At 36.6% G+C, this 25,211-nt stretch overlaps 1 protein-coding gene across 2 annotated transcripts in view; it reads right to left on the reverse strand.

Moving 5' to 3' along the window:
- Positions 1 to 25,211, reverse strand: part of LOC119083529 (orexin receptor type 1-like) — a 64,502-nt gene that overhangs the window by 29,728 nt on the left and 9,563 nt on the right. For both annotated transcript variants that reach the window (XM_037193249.1, XM_037193248.1), the window contains exon 4: positions 22,950 to 23,144. In XM_037193249.1, coding sequence (XP_037049144.1) covers positions 22,950 to 23,144 — 195 coding nt within the window. The remainder of the gene's footprint in view (positions 1 to 22,949; positions 23,145 to 25,211) is intronic.

Below are 25,211 nucleotides of genomic sequence, written 5' to 3' on the forward strand. Positions count from 1 at the left end.
TTAAATTTATCAATAATATGCTCTGCGCCTCCAATTACCATTCACCCACAAAATTGTTATATCTAATAATATACTATTCGTCTCTACAAGTTGTTTAATGTGTGTCGCATAAACTATAAACTGGTACACGTTGCAAAGACAGTTCCAGGCAGCCAAGTTCCTCTATCGTCACTCGGTTGCCAAACTATTTTTTTCCTTGTTAATTTATTCAATTGTCTGTTGAACAAGGGACCTAACATCCGTCCCTTACAACAACATATATAACACGAGCTTTGCGTTGGTAGAAGAAGAAAATATTTTTTGCTTAGCGTTCACACAGCATGAAGTAAAGCAAAATTTATGGGCACATAATAATATACGTTAATAATGTAATACACTGGTTACCAGAGTAATGATAAATGAACCAGCAGGAAGACGAAAAATGAACAGAATTTCAGGTTAATATTTCTCCGTTCAGTGTAATGATCCGTACAGACCATCCCTGGAGTAATAAATTTACAATTGAATTTTCAATCAATACCTCTAACGATGATGACTGGTTATGAGGCAAGTGATACAGCTGCAATTTCTTTAATTGCTTAATTGTAGAAATGTATTGGCATTATAGTTCAATTTGTCGAATGATACGTACAACAATCAATGCGATTAATTCTTTCAATTAAAACGATTAAACATGGGAAGTAATTGGTACAGCAGATCAAGGAAAGTATCTGAGCTCTGAATAGACAATCCAATAATTTTACTAGTTGTTGATAATAGGTTTGTTGAGATATTAATTGTGATTGAAAAACCTTTGAACGGAATTACGAGAATTGCTCAATCGATTCTGTGATGTGAAATTACACATTACGTCGACGTATGGCAAATTCCATGACCTGTCCAATGATGAACGGGACTTCGTTTTGAAATAGCTAGAAATCTGTAGAGCCACGTTCATGGATCATTATCTCATCTACTAAAATCATCCGAAAAGAATCCAAGATTCCCCAAGATGTCGAACTTTGGTTTGAAATTTCGGACACAGGACATATCATGGATTGTTTCACATGAAAAGCGTTCATTAATTTCTGGGTTAAAATTTATGTATATGACGAGCAAACTTTCTTTCGTATCAACATAACATATCGTTATGAAGTTTGTTTTCTGTGTATATAAAATGACCTTTGCTTCTTCAGTTATTTTAAACGAAATTGTTGCGACATTTTCCTAGAATTTATATAGATTCAAATAAGCGTTAACAGCAAAATTGAGTTCAACCCAACGACGGACGGATGACACATAACCTTGTTGGTAGGGTAATTTTTTTTTAAACAGAAAATGACTGATTTGAAGTGTTTCAGATTTAATAAAACTTACGATAATTTTATGCATTGCATACAGCAAATTTTACCCTATCTGAATACGTTGCATGTACACAAGCTTAGTGTTGGCTTGAAGCAAGCGATATAAAATCACAAATTAAGTTAACGATCGTAAATTTTCGACCAAAATGAGTTCAAGTAAAATTGGAAAAAAAATTAACAAATTTGTTGCTGGATCTATCACTCCCGAGATTATACCATCGAGAAGTAATTGCCGGTACCAGACATTATATTTTCAATATAAACCGACAAGCAAGGTTAGGATTTTTGTTTCTCATACGATGTGAACTTAGGAAAGTTTTTTCAAACCTACATAACTCATAAGCCGTACAACATATATGTGACGACGGTGTTTTGATTCTTCTATAGATACGAAGTGCAATGTACCTATATTTGTTGAAGTTGTTAAACCAAAAGATGTACCGATCATCATTAAATTGGTTAACATCGAATGCTAAATGCATTAATCACATCCACAACGAATCCATACTATTAGACAGGCAGCAATGTCGTACATAATTAAGGTACGTTTGACCACTGCTCTGTTTCGATCTGTGAGAAAATTAAACATGTATTTCGACAATTCAACAACTTCAACAAATATAGATACATTGCACTTCGTATCAATAGAAGAATCAAAACACCGTATGTTATACGGCTTATGAAGGTTTGAAAAAACTTTCCTAAGTTCACATCGTATGAGACACAAAAGTCCAAACTTTGTTTAGCTTTTGAGGTGGCTTAACAGACGAGTCTGCAAGGATAGTGTTGAATTGGAATTTTTCGTTCGATTATGATTCGCTTTGTTCGTGTGCAAATCGGTATATAGAGCACTGTATCGATTACCACTGTCACCATGGCCTGATGAGAAAACAAGGTTCACTGAACGACGCGCATGAGCATATAGTTCAAACAATTTTACAAAGCAGGAATGTTGGAACATGTCAAGTTCTTAGCTCTTCAAAAGTTATCATTTGAGAACTTTCCAAACTGTCCCTGAAAGTTTCAATACATCATATCAACAATCATAACTGCAACGGGCTCAACTGATATAACGATCTTTTTAACGTTGCGGCTTTAGCAACGGACTATTCGCACATACCTAGATCTCGTAGGTGTTAGGACCATCGAGAGTAAGAACAGCAAAGACAGAAACGGAAAGCCAGATCAAACAGGGTATAGATGGAAGGTTGATGTACACAACATCGAAAGATACTGTTTCGGCCTCAGGTTGTAATAGTGACCCTAGGTCAGTGTGGTCTGACCATCATCAGTTGCTTCCTATTACACCTTTTAGCAAGACAGTGTGTACTAACGCATTTGAACTAGTAAAGCGTTGTAAAGATGATTTTGACTGGTCTGTCACGTGCAAGTTCGATCGATAGGAATGAAGATCAGGGACCAATAAAGCAGACAAGACACGGTCGGGAGATACAATCAGCCTCATAACACGTCAATCTAACTCGAAATGAAGAACAAGAACGGATATCTAGTAAAACACTTTGCCGAATTTCCTCTACACAAACTAAGTAACGCGATTGAAGTGATCAAGACGTTCCGCAATGGACTTGATGCACTTCGATCAAGGAAGGTTGCTGGTGACATTAAAAAAGTTTGTTTTGATTAAAGACGATGATTGTCTGTCCCAGGTCTCGTTCGTTTGTTTTAATTTTAATTTTAGTTTTTATCTTACCCTGTTTGTGGCTGGGAGTTTTTGAAATAAAGAAATTTGAGTCGTAAGACGAGTCCGACGGCTAGCTAAGTATTCGTGTTAACGTTTCAGATGAACCGTGCATACTTTGCAGAGAAGACCAGTTCTATCGTTTTGCACCTGAAAGAGTATAACTACAAGTTATGCTGAAAAGGATTGTACAGACGCCTGCTTGACGTAAATGTAACGTTTGGGGATTTCAAAGCGATCGAGAGAGAGTTTTTGGGAAAATCAACGAATAGACGAATGGAAAAAAAGGGAAAATTTATGCGAAGAAAAACTGAGTACCATGGAGAAGGAATTGAAACAAATGGAAATATCATTGGAGGCGATACAAAAAACAATTAACAACATAAAGCTGGACATTAAATCGAAGACCAACAACAGAGGTTTCACGATGTGGTCCAGACGTAGAGAAGGCATTTCCAAACGGTTCAAGATAATGTACTCTGATGAATGCAATAGCTTGTACAATCATGCCTATAAGTTGTTTAAAACCAATAAGAACACTTGGGACTACATTCTGAACGACATGCAATGGCTCGAGGATAATGTATTTATCATGCACGACCCAATCGAAACACTGGTTGAAGGCTTTAACGAAGGAGATCTGACGAATTTATTTTCATTGAAGACCGGAAGTACGAATACAGAGAAAACTTTAAAACGTTCCATGGATAACAATGGAGGCCCCAGTTCAATATGTCAAGAATTTAAAAAGCTCAATAAAAATGAAGGAAAAGAAAATTTGAATGGAAACAACAAAAAAACTAAAGAAAAAGAAAAAGAAAATTCGTCTAAAAATTCGTATAAAAATAATGGAAACGAGAATCCAACTACCCGGAAAATGAAAGAATATCGAAAAATAGGTGATCCATTGGTAAACAAGGCTTCAGCGACGATAACTAACAATGATGACGAAGTTGGAACAGTGGACATGGAAGGTTTCGAAGAATTTGTTGGTAGATTCATGGCATCACAGTCATAGTTCTGATCCTCCGTCGCTATGCTGTTTTCTCCAAATTTGTAGTTTTTCGTTACGGTTGTAATCAGAATTGAATTAATATTAGGGTGGTATAAGGCGGCAAAATCTACACTGAAAATGGGTAGGTCAATGTAATTGGAATAAAGCAAGCTTTTATAACAAGTAAAAGTCTTTTGAAATCGCACTGATCAAAGGCGTTTATGCTTTTGAAAGTCTAAAAAGAAGAAAAAAGAAAAAAGAAATAAGGAAGTGAAGACCTGAAAAGTCGGAGCCGAAAAATCTCAAATCTGAAGCCGTGTTAACGTGAAGTTCAAAGTAAGACGAAGAATTTCTACATTCAATTTGTTCCTCCGTTAAATGACCTAAAATTTGAAGGACTATCTGCTCGCAATCTATCATTACGTTGGAAAGCTCGCTCAATCTGAAGCAATTGGGAAACGAATCGTCTGAAAGTTTTGCTGATTGCATCCGCCAAGTCTCGCGCCGTTTCGTTCGTTGAGGATTCACGAAACCAAGGTCAAATTTTCAAGGTAAAGTTTTGTGATGTATCGTCTAAGATGAAGTGGGATGATGTGAGTTAGATTGACGTGTTATGAGGCTGATTGTATCTCCCGACCGTGTCTTGTCTGCTGTCACTTGCACGTGACAGACCAGTCAAAATCATCTTTACAACGCTTTACTAGTTCAAATGCGTTAGTACACACTGTCTTGCTAAAAGGTGTAATAGGAAGCAACTGATGATGGTCAGACCACGCTGACCTAGGGCCACTATTACAACCTGAGGCCGAAACAGTATCTTTCGATGTTGTGTACATCAACCTTCCATCTATACCCTGTTTGATCTGGCTTTCCGTTTCTGTCTTTGCTGTTCTTACTCTCGATGGTCCTAACACCTACGAGATCTAGGTATGTGCGAATAGTCCGTTGCTAAAGCCGCAACGTTAAAAAGATCGTTATATCAGTTAAAAATAATATGACTAGATCTTTATCGTAACTTATCCCATAATTTTTGCAGCATTTTTTTTAAATCGCTGAGTACTGTGAACATTTTGTTTACTTTGTGTTTTTGTCATGTGGACAATCTGTATATATTAATTGGGAGTCTGTACATGACTAGCACACATTCAGTGTACTCGATTTGCTCATTAACCAAGAATTTTTTTTAAAATTCTAAGTTCATTATGCGCACATATAGTACACAAGAACCAAGATGTTCTGTGGCGCTTTGGTTAGAGGGATATCAACAATCATAACTGCAACGGGCGAGAATTTAAAATCTTAAAGAATCTGTTACTGTTAGGCTAAAGTGAGTTGTAACTCTCAAAAAGTTGTAAGGGAAACGATTGTTCTTTAATGCTTACAATGCTTCTATTTTTACCTTTTACAAACGGCAGAACCGATTTATCATTGGGTCTGTTACTTCTTTCGCAAAATCTATTACTAATTAGTTTTAACATGCTTTTCCGACATTCCGACAGATTTCCATCTTCTAAATTTTTTAACTGTGAATGCCCGAAATTTTGAAATGTTGCCCTTTTAGCATTTGTCCAAATTTTCCATACTAATGGAGCTCAAATGAGTTACAACATATGTCGTATTGTGACACTCGTTTGCAGAAATAAATTTTTTACAAATGAGTCTCTCAATCCGACATATTTTGTATCTTATTTGAGTGTGTAAATGCAAGTGTTTCGTTACACGAGCGAAGCGAGAGCCGAAAAATTGAACATTTCACAACTTGGTGCAAAAGATACTATTATGTTCGTAAAATTGCTACCATCTTTGATATTTCTTCAGCAAAAATAGAATCAACTGAATTCAATGTCAATCTGACATGGCTTTTTCACATCAAAGAAAGATACTTCTACTGTAGCAGTAAGTGTTTTCTTTTATTTCATAAAATTTCTAACATTTTTATTGATAGAGAAAAATGTCACACTGAACTTGCGGTGCATTCTTAGCTTAATATGCACTTACGGAAGCATACAATTTTCCCAACATATAAATTGTATTTGACAAAATTTCCAGCATTTTATAGTTCACCTGGTTTTATATCAAGCTAGACAAACATGTTCTCATAATATTCGAATCCGAGTTTATTATTTCCATATATACGTAACCAGTGACTTATGATGTTCCTGTTCCTTTCAATGCCATAATGTGACCTATCTCGTGTTGATTTTGCGATGTTGTCTTAAGTAATCATGCACTTCATGTACACAAAAAATAATTGAGAAAAAATTGCAGAAGACAGAAAAATGAAAAATAAAAAATGAAAATTCATGAACGATATTAGGGAATGTCAGAATTTCTGAACAGAAAACACAAACGCAAACGGAAAGGGCTAGATTGACAGAATCACTGAAAAATAATGAAATTCTGACTGCAAGGATTTCAAACTTAGAGTAATCATCTAGAGAGGTATTTCGTGGTTTCGATATCAGTTTCTGCAAGATTCACATTTCATACAATTTTACGTATGATTACTCTAAAGTTGTATATAAGAGACTACTAGAACCACCAGGAGTTGTTCGGGAAGATGGAAAACATCCAGATGGACCACTGTTACCACAATTTTTTTTTCGTTCCGCTTGGTTTCGAGACCCTAGGACCTTGGGGTGAACACGCTAAGCAATTTGTTAACGTTTTGGGTAAAAAAAATTTCGAGCGCCACGAACGAAAAAAGATCTACTCTATACTTAAAACAAAGAATAAGTATAGACATACAACGGGGCAATGAAGCGTCAGTTCTTGGAACATTGCCATCAACACACGCCCAGGATGAAATTTATTACCGCCTTTGTAAACAAAAATTGTAAATTTTACCAATAAACGACTAGCTCAAACAGAGACTACTAATACTCGCGCAAGCTCTCGTATACGTACACCTATCTTATATACAGCCTTATTAGTCAAGTGCGAGCTGTCCAAAAAAGCCGTTTCACTCATATTGAATGTAAAAAGCGATTTTATTGTTGATTATCGTAGATGGATCGACCAGTAACTCAAATCGCGATGTTGCCAAGCTGGGATCGGTCTGGTTTGGTCTAGAGGGCCGACTTTGCCTAACACTTTTTTTTCGCTCTATGATTTTTGAAAATTTATTTAAAAATATAAAATGAAATATTTTTGACATGGTTCCATGGGCGAAATTATTCCGAATGGTGTCTATTTTATGTTAAAAATAAAAAACATTAATTACTTTAAAAAAAGCATTTACCGGATTTTCCTGATTTGCACATTTTTTGTATTGATGGTCGCCATCTTGAATTACAGAGCCACCTGCATATTTTTTCAATCACTTATATTTTTCTCGTATGCAGAAAGGTTCAAGGAACACAAGATTTTTTTCCCACTCATTTCGGATCAAAATTCAATTTTATAGAGCCGAAAGAAGTTTTAGCTGACGGCGGCTCCCTGTCCCAAACCAGGTCGATCCCAGCTTGGCAACATTGCGTTTCGAGTTCGTGGCCGACCCACCTACGATAACTCGCACCAGACTATATAGCAGTAATGTACTATTGTTTGATTAAAATCCTTGCAGTCAGAATTTAAATATTTTCAGTGAATCTGCCCCTTTCGTTTGTGTTTACGTTTGAATATTCTGCTCAGAAAATATGACGTTCCCTATTAACTTGAAATAGAAACTGTACGGTTGGACGCTGAAACAAATTGGGGTAGAAAGCGGAATTATTAATATTCAATAAGCTGCTTGTCGGAGCATACGTATTAATATTTCAGTACAGCATCAGGTCAGCAGTATTCTGTTCTGGATCTTGTTTTTTTTTGCTTCGTCTTCGTCTTTGAACTTTTCGACCAACTTGCATAATGTGAAAAACCTTAGCTAATGTTTTGCAAGAAAAAATATAATTTATTGAAAGCTCCTTTCAAGAAACTTATTCACCAAACTCAATTGTTATTAAATTTCTATGCCCGCCCGCCTTCCATGTGAACATTCAACCGAATTCGTTATGCTTGAACAATTTTTACAAAAATAAAATCGACGAAATACACAAACGAAAGGGTGTACACTGTAGGTAGACGTATAACCTTTTGTGTAATAATTTTAATGCTAAGTTCCGGTTTTGAATAACACAAGCTGTTCGTCAGCTCTAAACAGTATGATGAATCAATTTTGTTTGGTGAATTACACTTTAACGCACGACAAACGAACAATAATTGAGACAGAATATTATTAATTACTGCTAAATGCTGTCTAATTGAAATTGTAATTTTCCACCCTTGATCGCAGACCTTAAACGAATTGTTTGGAATAGTCGAGATATTACTTATTGCTTTCGGTGAAATTCGATCGCCCATTCATAGACGTGTTTGCATTAGAGAGACATGTTAGGCGTTTTTAGACCCGTACGAAGTACTGGGATCTTATAGGTTTACGCATACGTTTGTAACACGTCGAATTGGACTCCCTGAGTAAGGGGAAACCTATTGTGGTTGTCTAGAGATGCCAAATCAGTGAAAAAAAGTCCGTCTGTCTGTCTGTCCGTTCTCTAACTTGAGTAAAACACATGCGATTTCTGAAATTCTTTTTTTCCTCGTTTGGTAATGTCAAAAGACAGGCTAAGTTCGAAGATGGGTTATTTCGGATCGACCTCTCCGGAGCTGGGGCCCAATAAGTGAATAAGTGTTTTTCGACGATATCTCCAGACATTTAAGCCCTACACTTGTCAGTGATACGTCAAATAAAAGGTATTTACAATACCGATCGACTAAAAAAACGTTTATGGAAATCGGATGACCGACTCGTGAGTTAGACCCCTTGGTGTGAAACAGGCACAGGGCGGCAAGCAGTTTTAGCTTGTAGGTCAGCCACATTTGAACATATGTCGTCTGTTTTAGCTTTATTAGATAGGTATTGACCGTACCAATCAGGGAAAAAAAAGTTTATGAAATTATGTTCTCCTGAGCGTGAGCTAGGTCTGTTGGAGTGAGCTCTTATCTGGCTACTCGGCTTTTTTTTTGTTTGAAAGGTATTAACGAATGTAAAGCGTCGGTACTATTTCCAGTCTCCTAACAAAATGGCTGCCGGCGGCCATATTGGATTTTAGTAAAAGTGAAATATATTGGGGAAAATGGTACTAAGAAAGTTTTTGTTAACATGGAAATAATTTGTTATGTGTGTGGGGTGTTTCAGGCATTCCATATATGGACATCTATATATATTTATATTCACCTATATTGAGCTATATACAGGCATATAGAGCTATATAATAGCATATTCATCTGTGAAATGTTTATTTATAGGAAAATATAGCGGTATATAGCTGTTTAAATAGGAATTTATGAAAGTTGACTTCGTACGGGGCTGTCTATATTGCCTCCGGCAATTTATTTGTTGATGATAGCAAGGCAAAGAGTGGATAATGCAAGTGATTTTAAAGCGCGAATAGCTTTTCAGCAGAGAAGAAAATGAAGTAAGAGAAATGAAGAGTTTCACAATAAAGGCTTTTGATACGAATAGGTGTTTCGTACGGGTCGGCGTTAGCTATGTTTTTAATAGCATACTCGAAGAGTCTCGTTGTGCTGTGAGCTTTGCTGGTGGAAATATGCTGCTATTCATTACAGACGTACTGTTTTGCTCACGTAAAAAATCCCACTGTCGTATCTAAGCTGTTCTTGTTCGTTTCTCTGCTTTCTCACATTTACCATTTGTAATAGCATACGAAAGGATCAGACAAATAGAGAGATTAAGCAGTAGTAGCGCCTCAGATAAGAAAGTGGGATTTTTTACGTGTACAAAGCAGTGTCTCAAAATACAAATAGAAAACAGGAAAATGTGCAGAGATTTGATACAGCTGAAGAGGCTGGTGGATCAGCCACACAATCGTTGTATGGTAAACAATTCAAAGATAAGCTACGAATACATGTAACCCAGAGTTCTAATCGTTATACAAGGTGCGTGTTTGGGGCTGATGTTGGCATGGAACAAAATTTTATGAATTTAACCAGTTAATCTGCAACTTGAATTTAACACATAGAACAGGTCTGGTGAGTTTTTTTACTCTTTTCTCTAGTGGCGTCATCTATGCATTTGCATGGCTATATCTACGAATCACCATAAAACTAGCACCTTTTCTCCAGTGGCGCCACCCATGCTTTCACAGCTGAATATGGATCAACATAAAACTAACGGCATGCAGCATGCTGCATTGGATGACAACAACTTAACTGGGTGTTGTGCTAACGCATACGTCAACAAGTCGTTAAGCTCATTTCATACGTGTATTAGCAACGTGTATTTAGTGCGTTTAAAAACCTCATCACCCCAAAAGCCCAACCCCATCAATTTTCTGATACTCAAAGCTAGAAAAAAAATCTGAGCAAAGTTTCATGAATTTTATTGCTTCGCCGCATCTACGCTTATAACGTTGAATGTACAAATAATAGTGGTAAACCACTGTGGTTCGTAAAGTTCGTGAGTATGGCTATTTTTTGAACTTCTGATAATTCTCGCATAAACTTTGTCTTAATCATCATACTCAAGAACTTTACGAACCATATAATGGATTACGGTTACCCCTAATATACGAAACCAAGAATTGTCGTGAAAGGAATACAACTTCCTGTAGGTTGAATAGAAATGAAAACTTTTTGATGAGCTAAACGTAAACTTACGCTCTTCGTGGTTTTCTTGAAAGTTTGCAGAATCCTTAAATCATCTTTAAATATGCATTTCGCTTGGAACGCAATGCAAAATATTTGTCCCAGACAATTCAACAACATTACAGACTTTCACTTGCTAGTTTCTTTGCCTATAAATGCAATTCTGCATTGCCTTCTCTCGGATGAAATATTAATGTCTTTGATATTCAAACATAAAAACGTTCGTCAAACATTCACATCAACGTTTGTACGGCGATGGATGGTCTATTCATCATATACATATTCCATGTAAAATTGGAAAACTTTACCATACTTCAAGAACTGCCCCTTTTTTCCGTGATAAATGAAAATAATTTTACAGTTTGTAGGAATGTAGGATGGTTCTTACATAACTTTACACTGAGTGAAAGGAATTATAACGACAGTAATACCGACGACGATGGTTTTTGCTTGAATGCGTACATTGTTTGAAAAATAAATTACGAAAAGTAATTGCGACTAATGCCACAACAAAAGCACCGGGGAGATATTCTTGTACGTTTGGTCGACTCGTCCGATGGTATCACGAAGGATTTCGAATTTAATTGTTTGATTGCTCATTACTGAATAAAAGATTCGAGGTGAACGGAAGATCCTTGTATTCATTTTCAACACTCGTTCTTTGACTTCTTTGATAAATGTGGAAGCTACACGCAACAGTATAAAAGCAACAATGCTCAATTTAAACTGAAGCAGTGAATAGTATCGAGCAAAATAAATGGTTTAGCATAAATCTTCGACAATGTTTTTGACGAAAGGCAGGTAAAAGGTGTGAAAATAATCGATTCGTTGCTGTAATGGCAAATTACGTGCAAGCAGAAATGAAACTATGACCATTTCCCGCTGATTTGGAACCAACTTCCCGGTGGCGTCAATATTTTTTCCGGCCTTTTCGTTAAGTTTTTAGTTGAATCTTGGTCTGAATGTGGTATTGTTACTTTAATGCTGTAATCTTTTCGGTACTTTCTAATCGCATAAAAACCATTTACAGTGGAAGTGTGACGCAAGTTCCTTTATCCACTTACAAAAGAACCGCTCACATCTTCGACACACAAAAAATTGCGCCACAATCAGCAAATTATGAGGATATGTTATGTAAACAACTGATTCAAAAAATTGGTTACTATTACATTATAATACCTTCCGTCACACAATGGCAGATGATTCGGCGTTATGAATGTATTTCTTCCAGACACGACTAGACACTCGTATAGCTCCCAAAGGAGCGACATTTGTCTTTGAACCGAACTTTGTATCTAATAGCACCGAAATTGTTGCCTTTTAAGAAAATTACTTCAAATTTGTTTCTTACCCTGAAAATTTCAGCCAAATCCATCGTGCAGTTCAAAAGTTTCGGGTAACAAAGCGACAAAGGTAAAGTTTGGCAAAATTCATCAATTTCAAAACGTATGAAAATCCGTTTCTTCATACAAATTTCATGTGATATCTCGGGCGGTAGTAGGAGCAAAGGAGTGAAAGTCAAAAATATCGTGTATATATGTTCCTCAGTCCTAGTCCTACGGAAAATGTCTTTTACACATTCTTTAGTGAGTGCGATTGATGAGTTCATGAAATGGTGGCCATATTTCGAGGTTCACAAGAATAGGCTGGAAAGTGTACAGAAGCAGCTTGTTTTGTTTTTGTTGGGAGATGACAAACGCCATCTGACGGAAGACTACATCCTACCACCATACACAGACAGATGTATCCAGCTCAAAATGGTTACTCTGGTCCGACGACGAATTAATGCCACGATACTCTTCATGCATTCGTTAATTCTTGGGAAATGGAACTCGCCACACCTGCGGTCGTTAATTACGCTAAACAGAACAGTGAGACCAACGCGGTTCGCTAATTTCATTTCGGTCAGAGCTTATAGCAGGTAATACTTGGCATTTTCACCGTTTAATAAGGCCTGCCAATTGTTTAACATCGCTGCTAGACACGTTGACCCGTCGTTACCTCGAAGTCAATTTCGAACAGCGTTGCTCAATATTCCCGATCATGAATTTGGCGAATGGACCGCTTTGTAGATTTTCTGGTTATACGTGTTTTTTACGATGATCTAATGATCTAATTGATCTTGTTGCCGAAAGGTTTTTGTTTTTATTTCTTTGTTTTCCTGACTATTGTCTAACTTTAGATTTTATAGTCTCCTTTTCTTTTCATTTTTGACTTAAGTCTTTGATTGACTGTGATGTACGGATTGTAATTCCTTTGTTTTTGTTTTTTTTTGTAATTTTTTTTTACTTTACTTGTGTTCTATTTCTTCTGCTTGGCACTTTTGCTTCTGACTATCGTTAACTGTTGATTTGTACCGTCTGTCTGCATTAGATCGACGTTAAAAGAGCTGATAAATAAATAAATAAATAGGACTAACGTAGAGCCACGAAAAAGTTCCTCATTTCCAGTAACAGTTAGTGTGTAATTGCATCCACTGTTCACATTTGTTCTGATAATACGAAGATTGTGTTTGATTGGTTCTCTTCGACTGTGGCATAAAAGGTCCTAACCGCGTGCGATGGGGGACACTCATTTTGAAAATGTCAAATTGACATTCTCTTTAAACACTCTATTCTGTCTTAATTTGCATAAGAAACACTTAACGGTACTTTTCCATTTATTTTATAGCAATTTTAAATTTCATAAGAAACTATACTTGCCAATAAATAATTTACAAAAGAAACTTTTCTTGCAAATAATTTTCATAAGACACATTTTTCGACAAGTATTTTATGCGAGGGGTGACTCACTTCTAGATTAAATGGTATTAAATGGTATTAAATGGATTAAATGGATTAAATGGAATAAAAATTGGATTAAATGGATTAAATAGGAAAAAACTTAATTTTACCAAATACTTTAAAAGTCTTAAAAATGGTTGATTTTGATTGGACGACGTACTACAACTCATACTACAACGTAAAAAAGCGTAAAATTCCACTTTTAGAAGTTTTTGGTGTAAAGTGGATTAAATGGATTAAATAAATTTAATACCATTTTTACTAAAAAATGTTTTTTTGATTAAATGGATTAAATGGATTAAATGGATTAAATGGAGTGAGTCACCCCTCGATTTTATGTGTTTTCGATCAGAACAAATTTGTCGCTTGTTTCTAATGCACTTTTCCTGATTTTTTAAAAGAACCAACTCGCCGAAAAGTTACCAAAAATAATTTGCATAAGAAACACTTGTTTCTTATGCAAATTACGGCAGTATTCTCTGATAAATAAATTAGCACAGTCAGTGCGGTATACGAGCGAAAACCCGAAATCTCATTCTCAATATTTAATGTTCGGAAATAGTAGGTTGTGTTACAAGTGTTGTAATGTTGATTTTTGCAGCACTAGACCCAAGTTTTCTATAAAGTATGGAAAATTGGGTCGTGTGCTGAAAGAATCAACATTACAACACACGTAACACAACATAGTATTGTGCCATCAGAGAATTGAAGTACACAAAAGCAAAACAAAATCTTAATTTTCATTGTAACCAATCGCTACGGTTGATTAGAAAATTAGACCCAACCCCTGGGCCGTTAGCCGTTTCTGAGAATAAGTATATGCAACTATCACAAGAAGTCAGGTACAGCCTGAAGATATATTTTAATGGGGACCGGTAGAGGGAACAATTAAGATCTACTGGTTAAAAAATATTGCTTTCGGTTATCTTTAGCAAAAACAGTGGAAAGTCAAAATTTCCCCATTTTCGATGAGTGATATAGTTAAGATTGATTCTAGTTAAACAGCTCTTTCTAATGACAGTGGTCTTTTATGGTATTTTTTCAGAGAAGTTACTTTATCCGTTACTCTTGGTGAAATTTGGCCACTTCTGTATCTTTCTGGTAGCCTTATGTCAAACTAAATTGTCGCTGATATTGTAGCCTGAATATGAATGAACTTTTCAACTATACCAAACATGCCATACTTGATCCACAACAAGTACTGTTGGATCAACAGTGTTGATGATTCAGTTTGTTCAATCCAAAGCAATATACTTTGGGGAGGTCACGCAGATGCAGATACGCGGGTTACACACCACGTTTCATACAAAAAATTCACCTCGCCATACAAATTCAATTTTGGTGAATTTGTTTGTATGTAAAAGGTGTGTTCCTGCGTATCTAATAAAATGGCGATCTGCGTGACCTCCCCAAAGTATACAGCCTTGGTTCAATCGAGGTCGCTCATAGGTTTGTTTCAAGGTCATTTTGAAATGTCAAATTTCATCCACAGAAGGCAACTTAACCTCAGATTTCAGGTTGACGAAAATTTTAACGAAAAGTTTACAAAGAAATTGGTTGACGTTTAGGTTATGTTCGTTCATCTCTGTAGATGAAATGTTGTGATACCTCATACAAATTCCGTATCCGCACCTAGTTTTGAAATTTTGGACCTTTCAATCTTGTTATCGGTATAGCCTGTTACAGACGGCAAGCATATGACCAGTAATTATTATCGGGTCTATTACTTCTATCGATCAAAATATTTTTAATATGTTGATTTCAAATCTTGTACTTCAATTTTTTAACTTGCATTTTCCTATATAACGGACAATATTACGCAGAGCTTGTAGTTATTTTTGTCGTCGTTATCGATAACAGATGAAGAGCCGTATGTGACAGGATAGAAATCCGTCTTATTTCAACTCTCGGTGGCACAAATAACTAACCAAAGTTTAGTTTTGATGTTTAGGACTATTCGATCTAGTGATCGATACAGAAATCCGTCGTATTTCAATTTATTTTGCGCGGTAGGTGAGGTAAAAATAAAGTGTACATCTCATAACGAACTGCTCAAAATCGGCTTTTGTGTTGAAATCTTTGAAATTCTGTGAATAACTCTAATTGTATTTGTGTTATCCAAAATGTCAAGTGAAGGAATCAATGATCTTTCTGATGACTATGTCCGCAAAATGAACCGTCTACTAGTCACGGATCGGGCATTATTGAAGAATTTACATTCATTTAAATCTGAAATCATTGCATTCAGCAATAAACTAAGAGAAACACGAAAAGTATCGACTTCAATGAAAATTTCTGGTGCTGTTAGTGCTGCCGGTGCTGCTTTGATACCATTCACAGCTGGAGCGTCTTCTGCTTTAATTGTAACCGGTACCTGTGGCATTATTGGTGGAAGAGGTATGGATATGATTCGACGTTTTGTTGATTCGTCTAAGACTCAACAGCACATGGAAAAATTACGGCGATACGCTAAAGAACACGATGAAATTGTTGACGAGTTGCAAGTTGTTATAGCAAGGCTGGTGAATTGTCTTGGTACGAATGCTAGAAGTAATGTTGAAATGAATCCGACACGAAATTGTCTTCTAGCTATGTGCATTATATTGCAATGTGGACTGCTCATTCCAACTGTTCGAGAGTATGCACAAAGTTATGTGACTTCTTTTTCGAGCTATTTCCCTTCAATGAATGCTGCATCGTTCATGCAATTTGCAAACGGCCTAGCTCTTGCCTTAAACTGTTTATCAGCTGTTTGTACATTCATCGAATGCATTTACGAGTTCAAGGAAATTTTTGAAAACAAACCTCATCCATCGGTGGTCAAAACTCAGGATTTAATTGACAATATTAATGTGGAAGTGGAACAATTGTTGTTGAGAATAGAGTTATTTGAAGATTCTGGATGAAAAAAGTGTGTAACATAAGTTTTGAGTGTAAGTTTAAATGGCATTTACTTATTGTAATAAAAATCGGTTTTTTGTCAGTTTTTTTTTTCTTTCATAGAATTGAAGTTTAGAAAATGAGAGAGAAACGAAATTTTATAAATAAAAAACTACTTTGGTATAGAGGTGTGCGCCGGTCAACTTTTGTTCGGTGGCGGAGCATCTCGGCGCAAAAATCGGCGAATCGTTATTACTTTTCAAAAAATAATTTTCCCTTCACTCTAAATTTAAAATATTGGCTGATTTGGATTTTCAAACGGAAAAATAAGTTTTCGCAATTCTGGTCCATAATCATCACCTTTCCATGCATCCATTTAGTGTCGTTTTGAAGGTATTTATTTCACAGTGCGTTTTTGATTATTTTTTTCGCACTTGGGCTTTTTCACATTTTTTTCGCACGCTACATAGCTTAGTACCTTTAAGAAAGACTAAATTTTATAAATAAAAACTTTGCACAGACCAGGATTTGAACATGAACATCCAACACCAAAATTCTTCCAAACACCAAGCAACGACCATAGCCATTCGGCTACAGAGTCACACAATTATACAGAACGTATTGTTGAAGCGTACATACTAAGCATTGACTACTTGATTTTATTTAGCGCGTCTCTATGCATCACAATACAATGTGTATATAGTGCAGGTTGCTTGATCGTTCAAATGAATTCATGTTTGCATGTGAATGTTTGGTAGAAATTTTGGTAATATTTTGCATTGGAAAGGTGATTATGGCCCAAAATTGCGAAAAACGTTGTATCTACCACGGTAGGTATTCCGGTATTTTTTCGCACACGACGTCTTGTCGACCTCGGCTTCGCCTCGGATCGACAATCGACATCTAGTGCGAAAAATACCTTCATACCTACCTTGATAGATAAATAACTAAATTGACTTTCTGTTAAACTTTATGTGAAAAGATCTTCACTAATTTCAAGTTTTAAAAATCCAAACCGTACATCCGAGAAAGTCGAGATTTTCCAATGAGCTACATACCAACCGAAACTCAAACTTATTTTGGCAGATTATTCGAAACCTGCACTAGTTTCAAACTTTTCCATGGTCAATAAAGAAGAAAGTTGAAAAATCTGACAGTAAAATGTGAGCCAATGGGGCATGTTTTGATGTTATTGATTGATATAGAACTACCAAAATATTATTTTCTCTTTGCAATACGAGCATACCGAAGGAGTTTACTTTTCAAATGCATTTTTCACAAGATATCACAGATTTTTTCGAATCAGTAGTCAACTATTAGTTGTCTACCATGCGTTGTCACACATGAAATATGCACGCCTGTTGGTTTTCCTCAATCAACTCCGTTTTTAGCCCCGTACGAAGTACGAAGGGGCTTATAGGATTACGATGCCGTGTGTAATTGATGGAATTCGAAGCAGACGGTAAGGGCAAAGTGTTTGCCTATGTTTATAGATGACGAATCTGCAATAAAAATTTGGGCCGTCTGTCCGTCTGTCCGTCTGTCCTTCTGTCCGTCTGTCCGTCTGTCCGTCTGTCCGTCTGTCCGTCTGTCCGTCTGTCCGTCTGTCCGTCTGTCCGTCACGTCGATATCTTGAGTAAATCAAATCCGATTTCAAAAATTTTTTTTTCCCCTGAAAGATAGTCGAAATAGTGAGGCTAAGTTCGAAGATGGGCATTTTCGGGTCGGCCCTTCGTGAGTTAGGGCCACCTAAGTGATTTAGGGTCTTTTGGTGATATTTATGGCAAAATAAACGATGGAAATGTAAATGACACGGCAAATGATAGGTATTGTCAATACCAATCCAGGAAAAAAAAGTTTTTTAAAATCGGGTGAGTGGACCGTGAGTTAGGGCCTTAGAAGTGAAATGCTACTAGGGCCCTATGTGTATTTTACATAGAACTCAAGTAAATTTCATCCGTTTTTCGTAATTTTTGTTTCATTTGAAAGATAATCGAACACCGAATAGAATGTATTTGAAAAAAAATTAAATTTGGGTCCTTGGACTAAGGCCGCTACTAGGGCCCTATGTGTATTTTACATATAACTCGAGCAAATTTCATCCGTTTTTCGTAATTTTTGTTTCATTTGGAAGGTAATCAAAGGCCGAATAGAATGTTGTTGAAAAAAAATTAAATTTGGGTCCTCGGACTAAGGCCGCTACTAGGGCCCTATGTGTATTTTACATATAACTCGAGCAAATTTCATCCGTTTTTCGTAATTTTTGTTTCATTTGAAAGGTAATCAAAGGCCGAATAGAATGTTGTTGAAAAAAAATTAAATTTGGGTCCTCGGACTAAGGCCGCTACTAGGGCCCTATGTGTATTTTACATATAACTCGAGCAAATTTCATCCGTTTTTCGTAATTTTTGTTTCATTTGGAAGGTAATCAAAGGCCGAATAGAATGTTGTTGAAAAAAAAATAAATTTGGGTCCTCGGACTAAGGCCGCTACTAGGGCCCTATGTGTATTTTACATATAACTCGAGCAAATTTCATCCGTTTTTCGTAATTTTTGTTTCATTTGAAAGGTAATCAAAGGCCGAATAGAATGTTGTTGAAAAAAAATTAAATTTGGGTCCTCGGACTAAGGCCGCTACTAGGGCCCTATGTGTATTTTACATATAACTCGAGCAAATTTCATCCGTTTTTCGTAATTTTTGTTTCATTTGGAAGGTAATCAAAGGCCGAATAGAATGTTGTTGAAAAAAAATTAAATTTGGGTCCTCGGACTAAGGCCGCTACTAGGGCCCTATGTGTATTTTACATATAACTCGAGCAAATTTCATCCGTTTTTCGTAATTTTTGTTTCATTTGAAAGGTAATCAAAGGCCGAATAGAATGTTGTTGAAAAAAAATTAAATTTGGGTCCTCGGACTAAGGCCGCTACTAGGGCCCTATGTGTATTTTACATATAACTCGAGCAAATTTCATCCGTTTTTCGTAATTTTTGTTTCATTTGGAAGGTAATCAAAGGCCGAATAGAATGTTGTTGAAAAAAAAATAAATTTGGGTCCTCGGACTAAGGCCGCTACTAGGGCCCTATGCGTATTTTACATACAACTCGAGTAAATTTCATCCGTTTTTCGTAATTTTTGTTTCATTTGAAAGATAATCGAACACCGAATAGAATGTTGTTGAAAAAAAAATTAAATTTGGGTCCTTGGACTAAGGCCGCTACTAGGGCCCTATGTGTATTTTACATATAACTCGAGCAAATTTCATCCGTTTTTCGTAATTTTTGTTTCATTTGGAAGGTAATCAAAGGCCGAATAGAATGTTGTTGAAAAAAAATTAAATTTGGGTCCTCGGACTAAGGCCGCTACTAGGGCCCTATGTGTATTTTACATATAACTCGAGCAAATTTCATCCGTTTTTCCTATTTTTTGTTTCATTTGGAAGGTAATCAAAGGCCGAATAGAATGTAGTTGAAAAAAAAAATTGGATCCTCGGACTGAGGCCGATACTAGGCCCTATGTGTATTTATACTCAATAAATTAAAATTTTAGGGCTATTTGAAATTTTTGTTTTATTTGAAAGGAACGTCGTACGGGGCTTCGTAATTGCGCTATGCGCAATTTCTAAGATGTACACATTACATAATAATTTTACTTTAACTACTTTAACCGGCGCAATAGGCTTACGGTCAAAGTAGGGTGACAGACGCACTAGGGTCACGTACGCAATAGATATACGGGTTTGTACGGGGCTCAGTCGCAGCAAACGCTCCGACTGTTCTGATGGCTCGTTTTTTTGATAAAAATTTATTTTTTCTCGTATTGAAACGTCGCGATCGGCTGAAAAATTTAAAATTTCGACCGGCGGCGGCTGACTTTTTACTGAAAATTTCGGCTGCGATCGGCGCAACTGGCGCCGGCGCTCACCTCTACTTTGGTATGATCGTCGGATCGATTTTTATTTTATTTTTTAATAATAGCTTTATTATCATCCCAGAAAACAATTTTGTGTGGAATACAAATGGCATCAACATTAATATCATCACTTTAAGACTCATTAATTTATCCCAAAATTTCGTCAAAATCATCAAAGTTATTCCAAATTTAAACAGAAGTTTATATCACTTATCGATTACGAGTAAGAGACATCACTGAGTATATTTCACTTTGTTCCATTACCAAAAGCTTGACTTTCATCTTGAAATTGGCTAGGTTCGTCAATTCTTTTAAGTCCCGGGGTAGCACATTGTAATCATTCGATGCACGCACAATTGCTGCATTCGCTTGGGTCGCTGCAGAGTACGGATTGATCACATGAATATCATCGTTTCTCCTCGTTGACCTTCCATGAACATTGATGTTGTTGACCAATCGAAAGTTGTGTTTGGTTAACGATAATTTCATAATTAAAGACAATGGATTGATCGAATAGTTACAAAGACAATTACAAAGTAAAGACACTACCGCCTAGTTTTCTCTGCTGAAAATTTTAGAAAAAATTAAGAAAATAAAAGAAATAAAAGCAGTATCACTGAACTCTGGAAGTGGGAATACCGAATTTTCAGAACCGCACCCGACAAATTTTGCAGTATGTATGCAGTTATTTGAAATTGCATGAACCGAACTGGTGTGCATACGTTATTTTGCACCAGCTGGTCACATACAATTCCAAATGGGACCAGCTGGTGCAAAATAACGTATGCACACCAGTTCGGTTTAGCGATTGTATATATTTTTATAATTACAGAATTTTTTTACGATAATTGAAATATATTTTAAAAGCATGTTAATAATTTTGTTCGACTTTCTTTTAAATATTTTTAAATATTCAAAAAGGCTGTCAATAGACTAAGTTTTTTAGAACAGTTTAGAACTTTCACTTACTAACTCATATAAACAATAAAAATGGCACATCGGACCCATGTTATAACATTGCCGATTGCAGAGGTCCCACTCGAAATTTTTTGTCCTTGGTAGAATACGTAGGACAATTTTTTTCTCATTCACTTTTCGGTTATATTTTGAGTTGACTAAACTTTATTAGAGTGGTTTTTTTTGCAAAAATTGTAAAGCTTCGTGGATTTGCATGGTATAATAAATATTTTGGCACTAAAAAAACGACGAAGCCGCGAGGATTTAATTTTTTGAATTTTTCTGAGCTGGGGCAAATTCATCGAAGTTTCGGTAATTTGTAAGAAACTTTGATTTTTTTCGTAACCAAAAACGATCAGCAAAACTGTGGAAGTATTTTATAACACGTCTTTGTGGCTAAGAAACTTTATGCTGCAAGATAGAGAAAATTGTTGTAGTTGTTCCCAAGATATGACAAAAAAATTGATATTTTTGGGCGACGGGAACGGGTTTTCGAGTGTGTCTTGGGGGTGAAGAACACTGTTTATTGAACACAGAGATAGCTTACAATCATACCAATCAGCTTAGCTGGAACGTATTAAAACTACTGAACGGAGCACTATTAAAAATCAACATCTCAAAAAAGGTCGTCTAAAATAGTCTACTTATAGCACAACTAAAAGAACGAGCTTCAACGGCACGAGCGTCAAAGCATAAGCTGCAAATAGTAAAAACTGCTCAGGAAAACTGTGATTCAGACCAAACCGATAAAAGGCATGGTACTACTGACCAGTACAAACTGCAACAGTAAAGGTGACACAGTTCGATAATATGAAACTATAACGATCTACCAGTCCGCTATCTGACACAGGAAAACTGCTCAAGAAAACTGCGATTCAGGCCAAACCGATAGTCATTAAAAGGCACGGTACTACAGACTAGTACAACCTTACAGTAAAAACTGTACAGTTAAGCGTCTATCATTTCGACACTAAACATAAATAGTTAACAGCTCGCACGGAGATTAACAGCTTATTTCTCAAATGCGTTGTAGTCACAAACCAAAAATTGCACACTCTCCACATATGTTCCACAAAACATAAGTTGTTTAGACCACTGTATTGAACTACAGAAACTACAACCAGTTCAAAGTTTCTATCGTATAACTTTCGAAAACATCCATCTGTCTTCAACATCTTTCACACCAATTATATGGTAAACCAACTTTCAGACAGAACAATCTGCTTTCGTAGTATCTCCTACTACGAAAGAACTAAACACTCCGGAATTAATCAACATTTTGGAAATACTCAACAAAATTGGACCGTCAAGTCAACCGGCACACATTTGGCTGTCCACATTGGCATACAATACAATACAATATTCGTACATACTGCTCGTGACTATTCGTGTCACTCGTATGTTTATACGTCGAACATGTACGATATACATGTAAGACGTTGGAATATATATATAGCCATTTCATACATACTGTATGCTGACTAAATTTTTGTATCAGTGAAGAAACTTAGCTCACAGTCCACGCAGACTTTTCGACTTTGAGAGCAAAGATTTTGAATATCCGTAGTAGAGATTTCTTAAAAAGCTATCATTTTTGACAAGCGTAATTTGTGAATGGCCCCCCACGCGTGGATTTAGAATATCCATTTCACAGGTATACCGATTACACCACAGATTTTTTCGTTTGTTTGTTTGTTTGTAAATCACTTACACTAACCATTATAAATAATAAACTCACCTGAAAATACAGCACAACTTTGCACATTGATTCACCCAAAAACCATGTTTCTGTAACATCCCACACCACCGTCGGCGGCAAACAGAAGAGGATTACGAAAAAATCGGCTACAGCTAAATTCACAATGAATATGTTGGTAACCGTTCTCATCGTATAATTGCTGTACACCGATATGCAGACTAAAGCATTTCCCACCTGTAAACGGAACAATTTTGTTGGTTTAATTTCACATAATGGCAAAAAATTCAAATGTATAATGTCTGTACGTTGTTTCCGTCTGAAAAAAGAGAGAGATAAAAAAGATAAAAGAGGAAAAACAAGTGTCAATGATACTTTATAGGGACTTTTATGTATGGAAACAAAATGCGATTTCATTTCGGAAAATTCCAACAGAAAAAACTAGGTCCCACCTTTTGGGCGGGTCAGGTCCCTTGACTGACAATTTTTTCAAAATATTTTTAATCAATTTCATTTTATTTTTCGCTGTTAAACTTCCGAAACATCACAAATAACTGATATCATCAGTCATTTGCCAGAAGCCTTCGAATGCTGGAATGTTTCGAACAATTCAACCCCAACGTGCAATCAACAAAAAAATTGGGACCGAATAAACGTGACACGCATCATCGACATTTGCATTTCACCGATCAATTGGACATCGCTCGATTTTTGACTCTACAGTGCAATGAATCAAATGCACGGTTGAACGATATCCCATCGAAGCACATCGGAACTAACCTCAACGACATACAAATACGTGTACACATATGCTCTTGTGGGACATTTGTATCCAAGCGTGGCATCCACGGACTGAGTTGCCAGAGTTGCCTGAGTTGCTGGAAGGATTCCCCGACACATCGAGATTAACAACATTTTGCTTCAAGCATTTCATCAATCCATTTCAATGCTACACTTGAACCTCCAGGCTCATTCCGCGACGACGGAAAAAGACCAGACGGATTGACGCTGGTGCCATGGTCGAACGGTCGTTATTTGGTTTGGGTCGTCACATGTTGGGATACCCTTGCACCAAGCTATATCAACAAATCAACGAACTGCGCAAGGAACGTTGCCGAATAAGCTTCAAGAACGAAACACAACAAATACCAAGAGCTCAAAGCGAACCATTACATATTCAATGCCGTGGCAGTCGAAACACTTGGCCCTTGGTCAACGGAAGCGCAAAATTTGATCAATAAAATTGGAAATAAATTAATAGAATTGAGCGGTGAATCTCGATCACTAGAATTTTTGCGACAGAGAATCGCCATGGCAATTCAAAGAGCGAATGTTTCGTCTATTTTGAGCACGATACCGTCCTCCACGGGACATTTTTCATCTTTAATTTTAAGTTTATGCCCAATCCGTATGTACGCAAAACAAGCCGTTAAAAATAAAGAGGGATTTTTTTGAAAGTGGACCAGGCTCCGTCGGAGCTGTTTTTTTGCGACGGTTAGTTCATATGCCCAGATAGCCCTTGGTCCCAATAGTCCAAAACTGCAGTCGTTTAATTTTCATATTTGCGTCTTGGCTGGTGGTGAAGGTACAAAAGTCGAAAAAGGGTGTTTTTTATACGTGATTTACTGCCGCTGCAGACGATGGACACACATGTGTGGCGGCTCGTTGGATAGGTACTGTCCAGGAGACCCGGGGCAAAGACAGATATCAAATGTGTACTCAAGCACTATTCAAAAATAACAAAAAGTATGTATCAGTCAAAGGCCGGAAATTTTGATGAGCTTTATTAGGTGATATTTTGTACCTGGTGACTGTTGTTGTACAGATCAGTGGTTGCCCTGATAGAGGCTTAACCCAGCTCTACAATCATACCTCAATTGCCATAGAAGTGAAAGGTTTCAGGATACTTTTTTGGGTATAAAGCAAATGTCTTCCTTCACCGAAAGCAAAATATTGATTTTAGAAAAATACACGAATTATGCTGTTTTTGATGTCTGCATCCAATGATCTAACCATAAACATTCTCCAGGTGCGAGATATCACCTTTTGAAGTTCATCAAAATTTACGGCCTTTGACTGACACAATATTTTTGTTATTTTCGAACAATGGCACAAAACATGTAAGATATCTATGCTTGCCCCGGTTGTCCTGGACAGTACCTATCCAACGAGCCGCCACACATGTGTGTCCATTGTCTGTAGCGGCAGTAAATCACGTATAAAAACACCCTTCTTTCGAATTTTGCACCTTCACCACCAGCCAAGACGCAAATAGGAAAATTAAACGACAGCGGTTTTGGACTA

This window comes from Bradysia coprophila, unplaced genomic scaffold (genome assembly GCF_014529535.1).
Source record: "Bradysia coprophila strain Holo2 unplaced genomic scaffold, BU_Bcop_v1 contig_687, whole genome shotgun sequence".
Taxonomy (NCBI): domain Eukaryota; kingdom Metazoa; phylum Arthropoda; class Insecta; order Diptera; family Sciaridae; genus Bradysia; species Bradysia coprophila.